An 18,857-nucleotide genomic window follows, 5' to 3' on the forward strand; every position below is an offset into this window, starting at 1 on the left:
TTTTCCCTGGTCAGTTCATGTGGTCAGGAAAACCTCCTTACCCTGCTCATACTTTACAGATATGCCGCTGTGTCAAGTTCAGATCCCATCCCTTTAGCATCACTGTGCTTTTTCTATGTATGAAGGGAGTGAATACTGAATATACATTGCTTTTACACTCTTTGGTTTACTGCTGCTGGCGAGTGTATGTAGTGACCCGCAGTCTAAACTCAGGGTCACTCTCAAATTCCAAATGGTGTTTGAAGGCATTTGTCGGTCCACTTCATCCTCGCACAGGAGAAATACACTCATGGCTGTGCTTTTAAAGAAGATACATGCTTTTAGTATGGAAAATGTTATCCCAAGAGAGGAGCCAACCCCCAGCTGGCTGGATGTCCTTTGGTTGGAGGACCAATCTTGATACACACGGGACAATGTTGAGCGTCAAAAACCCAGCAGCGTTGCAGTTCTTGACAAACTCAAATCGGTGTGCCTGGCACATACTACCATACCCCATTCAAAGGCACTTCAATACTTTGTCTTCCCCATTCACCCTCTGAATGGCACACATACACAATCCATGTCTCAATAGTCTCAAGGCTTAAAAATCCTTCACTAACCTGTCTCCTCCTCTTCATCTACACTGTGAAATCAATAAGGGATCATAGCTTTCACCTGGATTCACCTGGTCCATCTATGTCATGGGAAGAGCACTCATGTTTTGTACACCCAGTGTATATTACACTGCTTTAATACTGCTAATTAATTTGGCAGACAGCAATGTTGTATTTCACACTAGAAACTCTGAATTCAATATACTGTATATGATTCATCAAGCCCTTCTCTGCCAAGGCAGAGTTAGAGGAAGATGTAAGTACGCATTTCACCTGTTCTACTCAGCGCATGGGATAAATACATTGATTCGATTTTCTGATAGAATATATTTGTTGCCATCTTGAGGCCTTTTCTACCTCTTTCAGGGCCGTGCCAATTAAATAAATATGTGAATGTCATGCAACTTCAGACCTTCTAACACCAATATAGCTTTTGTTGAGCAAGCAAATATCGCCATCAAGTTGACATACATCAATTCACTTTTACTCATTTACACTATTTCTACTATAATATAAAGCTCCATAATGAATATCTTAATACTGCACTATGGATACCATTATATACCCTTATAGAAGTCATAAAATGACTAAGCCTAGTTCATACCCTTCGTGTGCATGTCACGCCCTGGCCTTAGTATTCGTTGTTTTCTTAATTATTTTAGTTAGGTCAGGGTGTGACATGGGGAATGTATGTGGTTTTTGTAGTGTCTAGGGTGGTTGTAAGGTTTAGGGGGTTTATTAGAGTAGTTGGGTTTATGTTTAGTATAGAAGTCTAGCTGTGTCTATGGTGGAGTGTATGTTTCTAGGTAAGTCTATGGTTGCCTGAGTGGTTCTCAATCAGAGACAGATGTCTTTCATTTGTCTCTGATTGGGAGCCATATTTAAGGCAGCCATAGGCATCATGCATTTGTGGGTAATTGTCTATGTCAGTATGTTGAACGTTTGTTGCTTGTTTGTGCACTAACGTTTGTAGCTTCACGGTCGTTTGTTGTTTTGGTTAGTTTGTGTATAGTGTTTGTTTCGTTTGTCTTCTTTCTCAAATAAAGAAGATGTATTTTGCATACGTTGCGCCTTGGTCCACTGTCATTCAAGAAGACGACTGTGACAGTGCAACACAAGAACGCTTCACAAAATGCTGATCCTGCGTTCTTGTGTAGAGTGGTTTTTGTGAAGCTGCTTGTAGTTATTTCTTGTGTACGTATGTAGGGTATAAACTACGCTTTAGTCCCATGTCATCAAATGAATACCTAAATTAAAATGAACAATTATGAAAGATACAATATTAATCAAAATCTGCAATACAAATGGTTTATTAAAACATCCATTAAAAAGTATGTAAGTGATTGAAAAATAAAATACATAGTTCCTCAAATCCCAAAATGTTTAGCACCACTTTCCTAATCGTAAGAGTAGAAGCTGCTGTCGGCCTACCCTCCTTGTAATTCTTTAATTTAGGCTAAATATCTACATCAAATTTAGAGGCTGCAATGGACGTGGATCAATGATTACAATAGGGAGATGGCATCACATCTAAATTGGTTGGGCTTCTTAGCTTATCTTCCTGATCACAGGAGAAGCTGTAGATGTCTGAATGACATTTAGAAGCTCACATTCCTAGTTACAGGAGTGGGAGCTAATAAGGGATCAAAAGACCCAGATGGAATTTTGGTGTTGAGTAGCCTATAGTGGATCTTCCTTAAGGAGTATAAACTAATGGTAAGCTAGTCCACTGACAGCCTGGTTCAAATAGAGCAGCATTAGGGGACTCAAAATGAAAACAGAAATGAACAACAAAAATAAAAATGTTGTATTGAGGCCAGTTGTGGTGTTCTCCTCAGATGTAGCCTGGCAAAAGCAACTGACATGGGCTGCACGTCATCCAGGCTATCCATCAGAGGACCCAGAGGACTTGCAGGTGACCAAGCGTTTCCAGGCCTTCTGGACTCCCCAGAAGAAGCCCCGGATGCCTTTCCTCATCTTGGATAATTTAACTGGCAAGAAGATGAAAATATGTAAGAATTTCAGATGGACAATTGTCTGATAAAACAATAATTTATTACTTCTTTATACATAATTGTCCCATAAGAACATTTCCCCCCAGGAACACTCACTCATAGGTGGAGAATCCACAGCAATGTACATCTCTGGCTGGTCTGTAGTGTCTTTAAGGACAATGCTCATCTTGGACTGTGATCAGAATTCAAAGATGCACAATTAAACATCAATTTCACTTCCTTTACATATTCTTATAATTATACAACTATAGTTACTGGTGCCGATATCAAAAAGCACAACCAATGACCATTCAAGAGTAATCTGAGCTTGTCTTACCTTTCTGCCGGTGGCATAATGCACCCCCTCAGATTCCGCATCCTCCACATCATCACTGCATGAGTCTTCAAGGTCTGAGGTCTTGTGGTCATATGGGTTGGGCACTGAGGGTTTCAAGATGGCCAGTAGCTTGTGGGAAACAATGTCAGAGACAAAGGAAAGCATCTCCTGATCCTCAAATAAATCGTCAATTTTCAAGGAGCGTTTCAAACGCTTGACCTTCCCAAGGTCAGTGTAGATGGCATCTGCCAGCTTCGATGTCATCTTAGAATTAAAACTTTTTTGCTGGCTTCCCATTTCCTCAATCAGATATTTGGCCACCTCATCATCGAACAATCGGATCAGCTCAGTCACCAGATCACTGATCTGGATGCGCTGATGTTTGTTGGTCCTTTTTGGAAAACGGCATATCTTCTTGACAAGCTTCATCAGGACTTCTTCTAATATAAGCTCCCTAATGAAGCTGCTGGAACCGGATGTCACTTGATCCACAGTGGACCTCTCCGGCTGTTCAATCTCAGTCTTGATGCTGCTCTGCTCAGCTTTCTTATTCAAAGATTGACGGGTTGTCATTTCATTAAACAAGGCTGTCAATTCTTTCAAGTTGAGTGTAGATTCCAGATTTTTGGTGCCTTGAAGTTTGGATGGTGCATCCATAATTCCGTTCGTGACAAGACAGACAATGTCCTTGTGCAGCTTGGGTGCCTTGTGGCACAGTATCTTCTGTAGGGCTTCCTCTGTGCCATAGCGTTGCATCAACTTTCTATGCACCGACAGCACCAACTGAAAGATGTCTGTTGCCTTCAGGCAGACATTTGCTTCCCTCCACCTGTTAGTCACCCTCACCCACAGAGCACTGGACAGCTTGTTGGTCACATCCTCAACTAGGGTCCAGCTGGCCAGTTTATCCTGGGTCCGAGGAACAATCAGAGCGCGCAGCCGGACAATGATATCCATCACCGCCTCTACGTGAACAATAATATACACCGGTTGGGATGTCTTCACCTCAGCCGAGCCACATCGGCTCTTAACCGTGACCTTGTCCTGGTCTGTCCTTAGGCAGATGTCTGAGGAGAGCGGCCGGACAGAGACTTTGGGTACGATTGAACCCAGACGGTTGACTTCCCTGGTGACTGCACTCGCAATGGCTGTTGTCATCTCCCCGCTGCCGCGCCTCAAAGCTCGCCTCAGAGCATCAGGAGAGCCCACGTGCTCCTCCAGCTCTCTGCAGAGGGCACTTACAATCCTTGCACTTGAGGGGCGGGAGTACGGCGTCTTGAGATCCTTGGTCATTTCCAATGCTGAGGTAACGTCTGGGGAATCGGACAGGTCCCGAAGGACAGAAACCACCATGTCCATTGCCACATCAGAGAGAGTGGTGGTTGGGGATGACACAGGTGATGCAAAGTCCTCTGAGGGAAGTTCATACCCATGAAGCAGCTTGGTGATCAGGTCTACAACCACCTCTGGTGTGGAATGTAGACTGGGAGAGTCGTTGGCGGAGGTCTCAATCATACAGGATTCAATTTCACTCAAAGCCCTTCTGACCATGATGTTTGTCTCAGAGTCATCGGGTACATGGTTCTCTTTGAGAGGTTTGATACCTGCCTCACACAGCTCTTTCACATGGATGTTGTCGGAAGACATCACTGCTTCTTGAATAGTAGGTTGTTGATTGGCTATGGTTGTAGCCATGATTGTTCTTACCATCAGAGGACAAAGCTTCGCAATCAGTTCATACTGTGGCTTAAAGCTCTCAGAGCGGCTGTCGTTCATGGGTAACTCAGGGATGTCAAGGCCCTGAAATAGCATCTTCCGTATCAGTTTGCCCACTACACCCTCCAGCAGGCAATTAGTAGGGCTCGGGGTCTCATTCCCTCTGTCACTGGTGCTGGAAGGTAACTCTTGCTTCTTGTGAAGGCCATGAATGGCCTCACTTTGCGCAATACAACCCTCAACAGGCAACTCCTCCACTGCAATCGTGTGCACAACCACATTGACATCGTTGGTGTGGGGTCCAATCAAAAGCTTCTTATAGGTTGGGTCTGTGACATATTGTAAAACACCCCCGCCTGTCTTTAAGTTCTGAGCTTTATCTCCAAATGTCCTATCCAGGAGACACAATACTGACTCAGATAGTGGGTCAGTGAACTCCTGGAGCTCTAGGCTGCTCTCAACTTCAAAGGGGCTGAGGCTGCAGCTGATCTGGGAGCTGTAATAAGAAGCCTGCAGCTCTCTCTTGGACTCCAATGTGTCATGCAGCTTTGGATATAAGGCATCTGCAATGGAGTCTGTGAGCCGCTCATCCAAATTAACAGAGAAAATATTATTCAGGCTTTTGTTGGAAGCCTCCTCTTTGGTTTTCCTCAGGATGTCCCGCACAGCTTCCCTTGGGGCAGAACCAGAAGTGCAAGCATGTCCATTGGATGGTGTCTGGGTGCCAGTAAGGGATTCCTTGATCAAGAAACTCTGGAGTTCAGTGGCCACTTCCTTACACATCTCCCTTCTGATCTTCAGAACAGCAGGTGTCAGTGTAGCCTTCTCTGAGGTCAAAGGTGTCAGAACTCTGGTCAAAGTTGAGGGGCATCTGAGATGATCACCCAGACCCTCTAAGTCATCAGAGCAGGACACCTTGGCAACTTGAAATAAAACCGAACTAATAAGGTTCTGAGCCACAGCAGATGATTTTGCTGATGCTGCCTGGAGTGTCTCTAAACTAACCTGCTTGGAGGCAGCCATCTTTGTTGTTGCCCTGGTAATGATGTTACTCACAGGCTTGATGGAGTAGCTCATAAACTGGGATCTCAGGCTTTCAAAGACTCCCTTCACTCTTTCTGCCTTCAGGTCTTTGTCAGTGGCAAATACACACGACTGAACAGCATGGAGAGATACAGGGAGAGGAAAGCCCAAGGGTGAAGCCACATCTGTGATATGGATGGAGGACTCTGAGGGTGTCCCATCAAGGCGCCTCTGCAGCAACTTTATCATCTCCAGGACTCTGGCATTGTCCTGTGGTGAGATGGAGCACTCTCCTGAGAGGTTCTCACTGTCTAGTGTGTTCTGGATTCCAAGCAGTGTTGTGCTGAGTATCCTCCTGTCATGGGGAAGCACTCCCCTCAGTGCAGAAGAGGACCGACTCTGTGGTGCTGGTGTGCTGCATGGTGTTGATGCACCAGAGACGTCACTTCCACTGTCATCATCTTTTTTGGTCCTCATTATAATAAGGATTTCGTCAATGATCTCATCACTGTAGACTTCTAAGTCCTCTGTGATAACATGGGCCGTTGGGGTGGCAATACTCAGAGTACGACCCCCAAGAAGTTTGAAGGACGTCTCCGACCCACTGCCAAGAGGGCCAACAGACACACATTGCAGTGTTTCGCTGGATGATGAAGAACAACTGGAGGAGAGATCAAGCAGCTCCTCGTCCAAAGTCGGAGAGGAGGAAAAAATTCCCTCCATTTTCAGGACAGAGATAACATCCGCAAGTGTTGAATCTACAAGGTCCTCACCTAATGGGCTACTCCTTAAGTGGCTGACAAACACCCTTGTAGGAGAATGGGAGACTGTGGTGGGAGATGGAGAGCCCTTCTCACCATTCACACTTGACCGCGCCTCCACAATTGCTAAAGACTGGGAGATGACGGAACATACAAGTCCGCCAGCCCGCTCAATAATGGAGGGGAGGGAAACATCCAAAGGGGCTGGAGGTGTCACACTCCCTCCTTGGCCATTTCTATCTTGGCTGAGGCAGATCGACGAGACCTCAGTAGCATATTGATTCTCCCGCTTAGGGCTCCTGCTAGAGTCAGGTCCAGGAACAGTTGAAATAGAGCTCACAGCCAGGGAGCAAGGAATGTCACTCCTTCTGTCTAAAAGCTTGATAGAGCATGAGGAGGGGCGGCTGCTGGAGGGGAGGTTGGTGTTGGTCTCTTCGCTGGAGAGTAAGGAGGAGAAAGGGGCCAAGGTCAGTTTGACAGGGATGACATGCCCACGACCTACCACAGCAGATAAGGTTCCAGAGTAGTCAGTGGCAGTAGGTGGTTTAGCAGATTGTAATTTAGCAAGTAGTGGTTTAGCAGATTGTAGTTTAGCAGGTGGTGGTTTAGCAGATTGTGGTTTAGCAGGTGGTGGTTTAGCAGATTGTGGTTTAGCAGATCGTAGTTTAGCAGGTGGTGGTTTGCCAGATTGTGGTTTAGCAGATCGTAGTTTAGCAGGTGGTGGTTTAGTAGGTGGTGGTTTAGCAGATGGTGGTTTAGCAGATGGTGGTTTAGCAGATGGTGGTTTAGCAGGTGACGGTTTAGCAGGTGACGGTTTAGCAGGTGACGGTTTATCAGATGGTGGTTTAGCAGGTGATGGTTTAGCAGGTGGCGGTTTGGCAGATTGGGGCCTGGTAGAACGTGGCCAAGTAGCCAGGAGGTTCTTAGTAGAGATCTGACTGGAGGAAGAGTGTGCTCGTTCCTCACTGGACAGAGAACTGCTGCTACAACAAGTTTTGACTGGTTCTTCAATGGAGATTGGGGAGGACCTACTGTCAGGACTCTGAGTGAGACAGATCACATTGACTTTGGAGAGTAGGGAGGTACAGCTGACAGAGCCCTGGGTTGAATCTTCGTTGGTGTCTTTGCTGATGGAGAGCATACTCTCTGCATCACTTTCTGAAGCTCTCAGCCTTATAAGGTCAACCAAGGCAGGGATCAGGATGCTATTTACCTCCTCCAATACTGAGCTAGTTATGTGCCCAATCATGAGCAGCAAGTCCCTAACAGTAATCTGTATTAATGAAAACAGAAAGGTACATCAACGGAATTGATTAAGATTTACAGTATGTTGGAAATCAAAACACATGTTAATCCATATCCAAAATATTTTTAAAGTAAATATAACAAGTATACCTTTCATTTTTTGTTGTTGCAATTATTCTATATCAAATGTGTGGTCTCCATTGTTGCAACTTAATCATCTTCCTCATCTAGACTTTTTACATTTACCAAAGTGGCAAACGCATATTACATCATATCATCCAAATACAGTGGCAAGACAAAGTATATGAACCCTATTGGAATTATCTGAATTTCTGCATGAATTGGTCATAAAATTAGATTTAATCTTCATCTAAGTCACAACAACAGATTAACACATTCTGCTTAAACTAATAACACACAAATTATTGTATTTCTCTTGTCTCTACTGAATACATCATTTAAACATTCACAGTGTAAGTTGAAAAAAGTATGTGAACCCCGAGGCTAATGACTTCTCCAAAAGCTAATTGGAGTCAGCTAACCTGGAGTACAATCATTGAGACGAGATTGGAGATGTTGGTTAGAGCTGCCTGCCCTAAAAAAACTCACAAAATTTGAGTTTGCTATTCACAAGAAGCATTGTCTGATGTGAACCATGCCTCAAACAAAAGAGATCTCAGAAGACCCAAGATTAAGAATTGTTGACTTGCATAAAGCTGGAAAGGGTTACAAAAGTATCTCTAAAAGCCTTGATGTTCATCACTCCACGGTTACACAAACTGTAGATAAATGTAGAAAGTTCAGCGCTGTTCCTACTCTCCCTAGGAGTGGCCGTCCTGCAAAGATGACTGCAAGAGCACAGCGCAGAATGCTCAATGAGGTTAAGCAGAATCTTAGAGTGTTAGCTGAAGACTTAAAGAAATCTCTGGAACATCCTAACATCTCTGTTGACGAGTCTACGATACGTAAAACACTAAACAAGAATGGTGTTCATGGGAGGACACCATGGAAGAAGCCACCGACTGTCCAAATAAAAACATTGCTGCACGTTTGAAGTTTGCAAAAGAGCATCTGGATGTTCCACAGCGCTACTGGCAAAATATTCTGTGGAGAGATGAAACTAAAATGTTGTTGTTTGAAAGGAACACACAACACTGTGTGGAGAAAACAAAAGCACAGCACACCAATATCAAAACCTCATCCCAACTGTAAAGTATGGTGAAGGGAGCATCATATCATGGTTTGGAGCTGCTTTGCTGCCTCGGGGTCTGGACAGCTAGCTATCATCAATGGAAAAATGTATTGCCAAGTTAATCAAGACATTTTGTTGGAGAATTTAAGGTTGTTCGCCAATTGAAGCTCAACAGAAGTTGGGTGATGCAACAGGACAACGACCCAAAACACAGAAGTAAATAAACAACAGAATGGCTACAACAGAAGAAAATATGCCTTCTGTAGTGGCCCAGTCAGAGTACTGACCTCAACCCGATTGAGATGCTGTGGCAGGGCCTCAAGAGAGAGCTTCACACCAGACATCCCAAGAATATTGCTAAACTGAAACAGTTTTGTAAAGAGGAATGGTATAAAATTCCTCCTGACCGTTGCGCAGGTCTGATCTGCAACTACAGAAAACGTTGAGGTTATTGCTGCCAAAGTAGGGTCAACCATTTATTAAAACCAAGGGTTCACATAAACTCAGCAAAAAAAGAAACGTCCTCTCACTGTCAACTATATTTATTTTCAGCAAACTTAACTTCTTCTTAATAGGGGGGGGCGCTGTTTTCACTTTGGGGAAAAATCGTGCCCAAATTAAACGGCTTCGTACTCTGTTCTAGATCCTACAATATACATATTATTATTACTATTGGATAGAAAACACTCTGAAGTTTCTAAAACTGTTTGAATTATATCTGTGAGTAAAACAGAAATCATTTGGCAGCAAACTTCCAGACAGGAAGTGAACATTCTGAAAAAGGGGCTCTGTGTCAGGGCCTGCCTATTCAACTGGCTTATATTTATGGATCTGTATGCACTTCATACGCCTTCCACTAGATGTCAACAGGCAGTAGAAGGTTGAATGGGTGTCTAGCTTGATGTGAGGCCGAATGAGAGCTTTTGGAGTAACAGGTCCGCTCTTTTGTCAGTAGTCAGCTGTGCACAAGGGAACCTCACATTGTCTTCTGAAATGCGTTCGGTTTACACGACGAAATGCTCCGGCTCTGATTTTATTGGATACATATGAGAAAAACATCATAAAGTAGGATTTTTCAACCGAGTTTGACCAGTTTATTCAACGTTTATTGGGACTTTTGGAATTTTTCGTTCCAGGCGCAAACATTTCTTGGACACGTGAGCTCCACATGGCTAGCCAAAGTTGCTAATTCGACAGAAGAAATGGACATTCTAAAAACAAACAACGATTTATTCTGGAACTAGGACTCCTTGCACAACATTCTGATGGAAGAACATCAAAAGTAAGACAATATTTATGATGTTATTTCGTATTTTATGTTGGCTCCAACAAGGTGGAGAATTGTAGGGCGCTGTCTCACAATATTGCATGCTGTATGTTGTACTAAAGTTATTTTAAAAAATCTAACACAGCGGTTGCATTAAGGACCAGTGTATCTTTCATTTGCTGTACAACATGTATTTTTCATAAATGTTTTATGATGAGTATTTATGTATTTCACATTGCTCTCTGTAATTATTCTGGCTGTTTGGTGCTATTTGTGATGGTGGCTGCAATGTAAAACTACAATTTATACCTCAAATATGCACATTTTCGAACAAAACATAAATGTATTGTATAACATGATGTTATAAGACTGTCATCTGATGAAGTTGTTCAAGGTTAGTGATTAATTTTATCTCTATTTGTGGGTTTTGTGAAAGCTACCTATGCGGTGGAAACATGGTGAAAACATGGCGTTGTGTGTTTGGCTATTGTGGTGAGCTAATATGAATACATAGTGTTTTTGCTGTAAAACATTTTAAAAATCGGAAATGATGGCTGGATTCACAAGATGTTTATCTTTCATTTGCTGTATTGTACTTCTGATTTCATGAAATTATATATGTGTAAATAATTGTATGAGCATACAAGATTGAACAACTGAGACATAAACTGAATATGTGGCTAACAGAAATGGAATAATGTGTCCCTGAACAAAGGGGGGGTTCAAAATCAAAAGTAACAGTCAGTATCTGGTGTGGCCACCAGCTGCATTAAGTACTGCAGTGCATCTCCTCCTCATGGACTGCACCAGATTTGCCAGTTCTTGCTGTGAGATGTTACCCCACTCTTCCACCAAGGCACCTGCAAGTTCCAGGACATTTCTGGAGGGGATGGCCCTAGCCCTCACCCGCCGATCCAACAGGTCCCAGACGTGCTCAATGGGATTGAGATACGAGCTCTTCGCTGGCCATGGCAGAACACGGACATTCTTGTCTTGCAGGAAATCTCGCACAGGACGAGCAGTATGGCTTGTGGCATTGTCATGCTGGAGGGTCATGTCAGGATAAGCCTGCAGGAAGGGTACCACATGAGGGAGGAGGTTTTCTTCCCTGTAACGCACAGCGTTGACACTGCCTGGAATAACAACAAGCTCAGTCCGATAATGCAGTGACACACCGCCCAAGGCAATGACAGACCCTCCACCTCCAAATCGATCCCGCTCCAGAGTACAGGCATCGGTGTAACGCTCATTCCTTCGACGATAAACGCGAATCCGACCATCAACCCTGGTGAAACAAAACCATGACTCGTCAGTGAAGAGCACTTTTTGACAGTCCTGTCTGGTCCAGCGATGGTTGGTTTGTGCCCATTGGCGACGTTGTTGCCGGTTTCCTTACAACAGGCCTACAAGCCCTCAGTCCAGCCTCTCTCAGCCTATTGCGGACAGTCTGAGCACTGATGGAGGGGTTGTGCGTTCCTGGTGTAACTCGGGCAGTTGTTGTTGCCATCCTGTACCTGTCCCGCAGGTGTGATGTTTGGATGTACCAATCCTGTGGAGGTGTTGTTACACGAGGTCTGCCACTGCGAGGACGATCACCTGTCCGTCTTGTCTCCCTGTAGCGCTGTCTTAGGCATCTCACAGTACAGACATTGCAATGTATTGCCCTGGCCACATCTGCAGTCCTCATGCCTACTTACAGCATGCCTAAGGCACGTTCACACAAATGAGCAGGGACCCTGGACATTTTTCTTTTGGTGTTTTTCAGAGTCAGTAGAAAGGCCTCTTTACCCCCTCTATCCACATCGATAGGGGGTAACCCCCCTATCCACATCGACGGGTCAGTAGTGGAGAAGGTGGAAAGTTTTAAGTTCCTCGGTGTACACATCACGGACAAACTGAATTGGTCCACCCACACAGACAGCGTTGTGAAGAAGGCGCAGCAGCGCCTCTTCAACCTCAGGAGGCTGAAGAAATTCGGCTTGTCACCAAAAGCACTCACAAACTTCTACAGATGCACAATCGAGAGCATCCTGTCGGGCTGTATCACCGCCTGGTACGGCAACTGCTCCGCCCACAACCTTAAGGCTCTCCAGAGGGTAGTGAGGTCTGCACAACGCATCACCGGGGGAAAACTACCTGCCCTCCAGGACACCTACACCACCCGATGTCACAGGAAGGCCATAAAGATCATCAAGGACAACAACCACCCAAGCCACTGCCTGTTCACCCCGCTATCATCCAGAAGGCGAGGTCAGTACAGATGCATCAAAGCAGGGACCGAGAGACTGAAAAACAGCTTCTATCTCAAGGCCATCAGACTGTTAAACAGCCACCGCTAACATTTAGCGGCCGCTGCCAACATACTGACTCAACTCCAGCCACTTTAATAATGGGAATTGATGGAAATTATGTAAAAATTTACCACTAGCCACTTTAAACAATGCCACTTAATATAATATTTACATACCCTACATTACTCATCTCATATGTATATGTATATACTGTACTCTATATCATCTACTGCATCTTGCCATCTTTATGTAATACATGTATCACTAGCCACTTTAAACTATGCCACTTTATGTTTACATACCCTACATTACTCATCTCATATGTATATACTGTACTCTATACCATCTACTGCATCTTGCCTATGCCGTTCTGTACCATCACTCATTCATATATCTTTATGTACATATTCTTTATCCCTTTACACTTGTGTGTATAAGGTAGTAGTTGTGGAATTGTTAGGTTAGATTACTTGTTGGTTATTACTGCATTGTCGGAACTAGAAGCACAAGCATTTCGCTACACTCGCATTAACATCTGCTAACCATGTGTATGTGACAAATAAAATTTGATTTGATTTGATTTAGTTTCCTACGTTTTCATAACTGTGACCTTAATTGCCTATCGTCTGTAAGCTGTTAGTGTCTTAACGACCGTTCCACAAATGCATGTTCATTCATTGTTTATGGTTCATTGAAAAAGCATGGGAAACAGTGTTTATACCCTTTACAATGAAGATCTGTGAAGTTATTTGGATTTATACGAATTATCTTTGAAAGACAGGGTCCTAAAAAAGGGAGGTTTATTTTTTTGCTGAGTGTACTTTTTCCACCCTGCACTGTGAATGTTTACACGGTGTGTTCAATAAAGACATGAAAAAGTAAAATTATTTGTGTGTTATTAGTTTAAGCAGACTGTGTTTGTCTATTGTTGTGACTTAGATGAAGATCAGATAACATTTTATGACCAATTTACACAGAAGTCCAGGTAATTCCAAAGGGTTCACATACTTTTTCTTGCAACTGTACTTGGATATGGATTTCCCAGGAGATGGGAGACAGGGAAGCAGTAATATGTCTACAGCCCCCAAAGAGTGAAAGCTGGGAACATGTTCATGACCAAAATGACCTACCACTGACGGGCTAGCTGAATGTGGTGAGCAGGTCGTCACAGTCGACAAGGTTCCAGAGTGATCAGAGTCACTGCTAGGTCTTTCAGTTGGTGGTCTGGCATAACGTGGTCTGGCAGTATGTAGCCTAGCAACCTCGAGGTTCTTAGTCGAGATCTGACTGGAAAGAGTGTCCATCGAGGAGGTGGAGTGTCTGAAGGGAGAGTCCATTACCAGAGGTGTGTGTGTCTCCATGCCCAGGGGTCTCCAATCTCCCATCTGGCTACCAGGCTAAGAGAGACGGGTGAGAGAGAGAGGCAAATGGATGAAGATACCAACAGAAACACTGAGGTCCTACTGCTGCTTAAGCAACTATGAGTTGATATCAGCCCTAGGAGTGCCGCTGTTCCATCCTTACCTGTCCAATCACCGACCAGCGGATTCGGCGCGCCAGGCGCAGCTCCCTGCACACTTCTCTTTCCAGCTCCTCAAGCCTGAGGCGTCGTTTCACATCCCAAGCCAGTTCGGCCAAGTGAAGGTTCTTCCCCTCTTCCATTTCACTCTGAAACCTTCACATACAAGGGAACATCAAACATGATTTACCTTCATTTTTCTACAACTCAAACTGTCCACCATATCTATTTCTTAAGTTATTGCTAGATAGGAGGTCAACGTGATTCCACACCTTTGCTTATGTTTTTTTAACAAATTTGGGTAAAAGATTCTAATAACACTCACGTGTTCTTGAAGTAGTTTCTACCCTTGGCAATGAGCCATTCTCTAATATCCGTCAGTGAGATGTGGGAAGGAACCTCCCCTTGCTGCTGCAAGACTAGGAACTGCTTCAAAAGATTTTTCTGACAGAGAGAGAGAGAGATTCATTTGCACCCTTGCCTTCCACAAGTTTTTCCTGGTGTTGTCACGTGATCAGAAAACCCTTTCCCGATCCATGAGCGACAGCAAGTTACATACACAGTTGAAATAAAACGCATGGAAAGGTGTGTCTTACAATATAGCTTTTGTGTTTTTATAATTGTGCATCTAGAAAGTAGACCACTCTAACCTGCTGGGCACAGCACTGCTTCTCCCACAGCAACTGAACTGACTTGATGTAGCTACTGTAGCGATTGTACTCTTTACACGTACACAGCACCTGAAAGGGAGGAGCCACAAAAGAGCCATTTTTAGAGGAAGTTCATGTGTACAAACACCCAATCCCAAATCTACCTCTAACCTCTACCCCAATATTGATTGATTTTGCCTTTATTTAACCAGGTAAGACATTAAGAACACATTCTCTTTTACAACCTGCACTAACAATGACCTTATGCACTTGTAGATTTGGATTTGTGTAAACTAAGCAAAATGGCAAACATTTCACCTAGCCATCATATTGCTTACACCTGTCCAATTTTCTCAGTTCCATATAAGTGTCACTTTAAGATTTTGGAAAGAAAAAGGAGGTTTGCCATGCCTTCTCATTTGAGGTGATGAGGCCTTGCTTCACCAGCCGCTTCTTCCTTTCCGGATGGCGGAAAAAACTCTTCAGGTGTTTGTCGTGGAGGCAGTTATAACTAACATCCATGACTCTCATGTTGGGGTCCAACAGGTCAAACCCGGGGGTCTCCTGATGGAGCTGTGGATTGTGTTTTAACAAACCTCAATGTCAGGGCAATGGATACTACAGTGGGAATGGTTGTGGAATTAGGACTGGAAATGGGAAGGGTCATTAAAAAGATATAATTAGGTAACATTTCATTTGAAAGAAATTGAGGATCTCAGATCATTTGGAATGTCATACTATCACACTAACCTTCTCCCCCAGTTTTCCTCTGAAGAATACAGGGAATGTCCTCTCTGGGGCTTCCTGTAACCCCTACAAATACAGAGACAATCATGACAAAACTTTTTAGACGTGGGGTTTTGATAGTAGACCCCATCCCTGTCACTTGGTTTGCAATAATTCCCCCTTTTGCCAATTCACTTTGCATGAAAAATGTTGAATCAAGCTCATATCTAAAACAAATTTGTTTGATCCATTTACATTGTTAAACTATTCTTAAAGTAGTCAACTAACCGTAGGCCTACATGATGACTGATTCTGTAGGCTACATATTCATCTCATAGACTTTCATCATCCATCTTTAGAATTATACAAATGTGAAGCGATATTAATATGAAGAACGAACAAAGCATTATCCTAGGCCTACTCACATTTTCTTATTCTTTGCCCGCACTTTTTGACATAGTAGGCATATTGACTAATATTGTAAACAAGTGATGTAATAACTGAAACTTGATTAAACTGCGTCTCCAGAAAAGGTAGGCCCTATGCCCCCCAAACGTCCGCTATCTGATAGACCTATGTTGTTGTACTGATATAAACACTATGAAAGGATATTGTAGCCTTAACCTATTGATATAGTCTACAGGCTTATTTATGGTGTGCCCGCTCCATAAAGCGCAGCTCCAGTTGTGCCTGGGCTTGCTGCAACAGGTGCACTCTGTTGCCAAGCCTTCCACAGAATCATACCTCAACCCTAAAATGTGATCCACATGTATTCGATTTCGAAACTGTCAAGTTATTTGCAGTGATGGATTTAAAGCATTATCACGACTAACAGGCTGACTACACCAAATGAATTTAGAAATCTATATTATTCAATTATTGCACCCACACTGCTTGGGCGCGCCAACGAGCGTCTGCATAGCAAAGGGCTAAAATAGAAGTCAGTTCTATTTCTGATGCAGATCGCACTGCAAGTCCTGCCTCTCCCATCTCCTCATTGGTTTATAGAAGCAGGTACCCACGTGCCATCTCATTGGTTATACCCAAGTGGGTGACTGAAAAACGAACGAGGTCAGTGGCGGTAACGCACCTAATTTATGAAAGTTGCCAATCGCAATATAAAATCAAGAGAAGAAAAAGCCTGGAAGGAGGAGAGATGACTAGAAACGATTCGGTTGACCGTTTTATGTGTGAATTAATTGGTGGAGTAGAGGACCTTGGTTCACATAGGGTCATGTCCATAGGGACCGTCTGGCGAGTCAGTGGACACGTTTCCTGCCTCTATTGTATTGTGTTTTGGAGAAAATGGGGGCCGTATTAGCAGTAACTGCAAAAGGTTACTGTGAAACCAAGGTAAATGGCAGTAACTGAACTTAGTGCTTTTTAGCTTGGTTTCAACCTGCCCTTGGCTGCAGTTACTGCGTTTTACCTTGGTATCATATCATTTTATTCTGATAGTGATGCAATCGAACCTGTATGACACTGACTGACAGCTACACACACATACATTGCTAATCTAGGGATACAACACCATGGCACAGCATTCCCAGGGGGGAAATGATGGTTGAACTTGCTCTGAAACGCCGATATCCAGACACTGGTAAGAACTAGCTAGCTAAGTAGATCTGACATCAAAATTAATTAGCTAGCTAACGAGCATAGACTAACAATGCAACCTGCTCTCATCAGATATCTGCAATTGATACTAACGTCAATTAGCCATATAATGACTTATATTCTGAAATTTCATCTGATGTCTTCTTTGAATCAGTACACCATACACACGATTTCTAGCCAGTGACAGCCACCTAGCTAAAACTGACGCGCCCCTACCAAAAGGTCAAAACCTACCTAGCTAGCATTAGCATGAAGCAATAGATTTGTGCTACATGTTCCCATAAGAGATGATCAGAAGTTTATACTAGCTTCAATCTATTATACCTATAATTCATATAATCCTTGTAGTTGTATTCTGACATTCAATGGGTTATTTGAATCTGTAACGTTACACCACACACACGATCTCTAGCCAGCTGACGGTCAGTTGGACGTGCACCCCATACTGAATTGTCAAAAGCCACGCACACTCGTTTTCCGGATGAGCGCGCACACACAGCATTGCTAGCTCATTAATAATATATCTACTCACATGTTCAGGGTTTCTGGTTTTCTTTTATATTTCAGTATTGCGTGACTGTCCTGGTCAGGAAAGTTAAAATCCCAAATTGTATCCATCCCCTTTGTTGGTGGCATATGTTATTAGTACAACAAGCGTTGACATGCCAAACGTGTGCTCAATGTGTCTGCTTCAGTGCCATCTTTACATGAATGCGGAAAAAACTGTTTTGCATGACTTCCACCAATCCCTGTGGTCTAGATGATTAGTATCTATGCGGATCAAAATTGCCTTGTGAGGGTGTATTAGGACAGTACAACCACGTCAATACTAGGTTTTATTCCTGTCAATGTCCTTCCATGTAATTGTTTTGTTATTTGTAAATAAAAATGAATATGTAAGAGCCTTTTTGGGAGCAGGGGATTTACACATAACCTCAGACATGCACCCTTTTCCATACATTTTTCAGAGTAATCAATAGAAAAACGGTCGACAGTCAATCATTTCAAGGCTAGGCCTATAGCGATAGAAATTCACTTACTTTTCGGGCCTCGTCGCTGTCCATGCTACAGGTCTAGTCTACGTTGGTCTCCAAAATGAGCCGGTAAAACATCGTACTTCATCTGAGGTTGCCAAATCTTGAATGCTACTGAATATTAAACTGGCTTAGAAATAAGAATGAAGAGAAATTCAAAACTACAATTGAAATTATTGCGTCACAATACCAGGCAGCCGTTGGCAGTGTACCCATGAGTTTACCAGTCAATTTCCAGGGTTAGAGTTCCAAGCCCATTCTATTCATTCTTATTTCTGTGAGCCCAGGCCTACCCCCATTATGGTGTAATTTGCAGTCCACATCATTAAGCATAAATCATAGACCACAGACGCTGAGACGCACTATTTTGCTGAAAATATATAGATTTTACCCTTTGGTGTAAACTATACAGTACCAGTCAGAAGTTTGGATGCACCCACTCATTCAAGGGTTTTTCTTTATTTTTACTATGTTCTACATTGTAAAATAGTGAAGACATCAAAACTATGAAACACATATGGATTCATGTAGTAACCAAAAAAGTGTTAAACAAATCAAAATATATTTTATATTTGAGATTCTTCAAAGTAGCCACCCTTTGCCTTGATAACAGCTTTGCACACTCTTGGCATTCTATCAGCCAGCTTCACCTGGAATGCTTTTCCAAGAGTCTTGAAAGAGTTCCCACATATGGTGAGCAATTGTTGGCTGCTTTTCCTTCACTCTGCGGTCCAATTAATCTCAAACCATCTCAATTGGGTTGAGATCAGGTGATTGTGGAGGCCAGGTCATCTTGTGCATCACTCCATCACTCATCTTGGTCAAATAGCCCTTACACAGCCTGGAGGTGGGTTAGGTCATTGTCCTGTTGAAAAACAAATGACACTCCCAC

At 43.3% G+C, this 18,857-nt stretch overlaps 1 protein-coding gene across 2 annotated transcripts; it reads right to left on the reverse strand.

The window, feature by feature from the left end:
* Nucleotides 1–1,875: 1,875 nt before the first annotated feature.
* Nucleotides 1,876–18,517, reverse strand: LOC129847115 (mucin-17-like). Of its 2 annotated transcripts, none has more exons than XM_055914921.1 (10): nt 17,972–18,517; nt 15,339–15,401; nt 15,000–15,161; nt 14,589–14,678; nt 14,264–14,382; nt 13,944–14,094; nt 13,550–13,816; nt 2,925–7,697; nt 2,705–2,780; nt 1,876–2,584 (listed from the first exon to the last, which is right to left on the reverse strand). In XM_055914921.1, the coding sequence occupies exons 1-10, from the start codon at nt 17,993–17,995 to the stop codon at nt 2,478–2,480; spliced, it is 5,832 nt and encodes a 1,943-aa protein (XP_055770896.1). In that variant the 5' UTR covers nt 17,996–18,517; the 3' UTR covers nt 1,876–2,477. The 2 variants fall into 2 exon arrangements, with proteins under 2 accessions (XP_055770896.1, XP_055770897.1); XM_055914922.1 differs by lacking the exon at nt 17,972–18,517 and adding an exon at nt 17,464–17,681.
* Nucleotides 18,518–18,857: the final 340 nt, after the last annotated feature.

The sequence above is a fragment of the Salvelinus fontinalis genome, unplaced genomic scaffold (genome assembly GCF_029448725.1).
Source record: "Salvelinus fontinalis isolate EN_2023a unplaced genomic scaffold, ASM2944872v1 scaffold_0709, whole genome shotgun sequence".
Taxonomy (NCBI): domain Eukaryota; kingdom Metazoa; phylum Chordata; class Actinopteri; order Salmoniformes; family Salmonidae; genus Salvelinus; species Salvelinus fontinalis.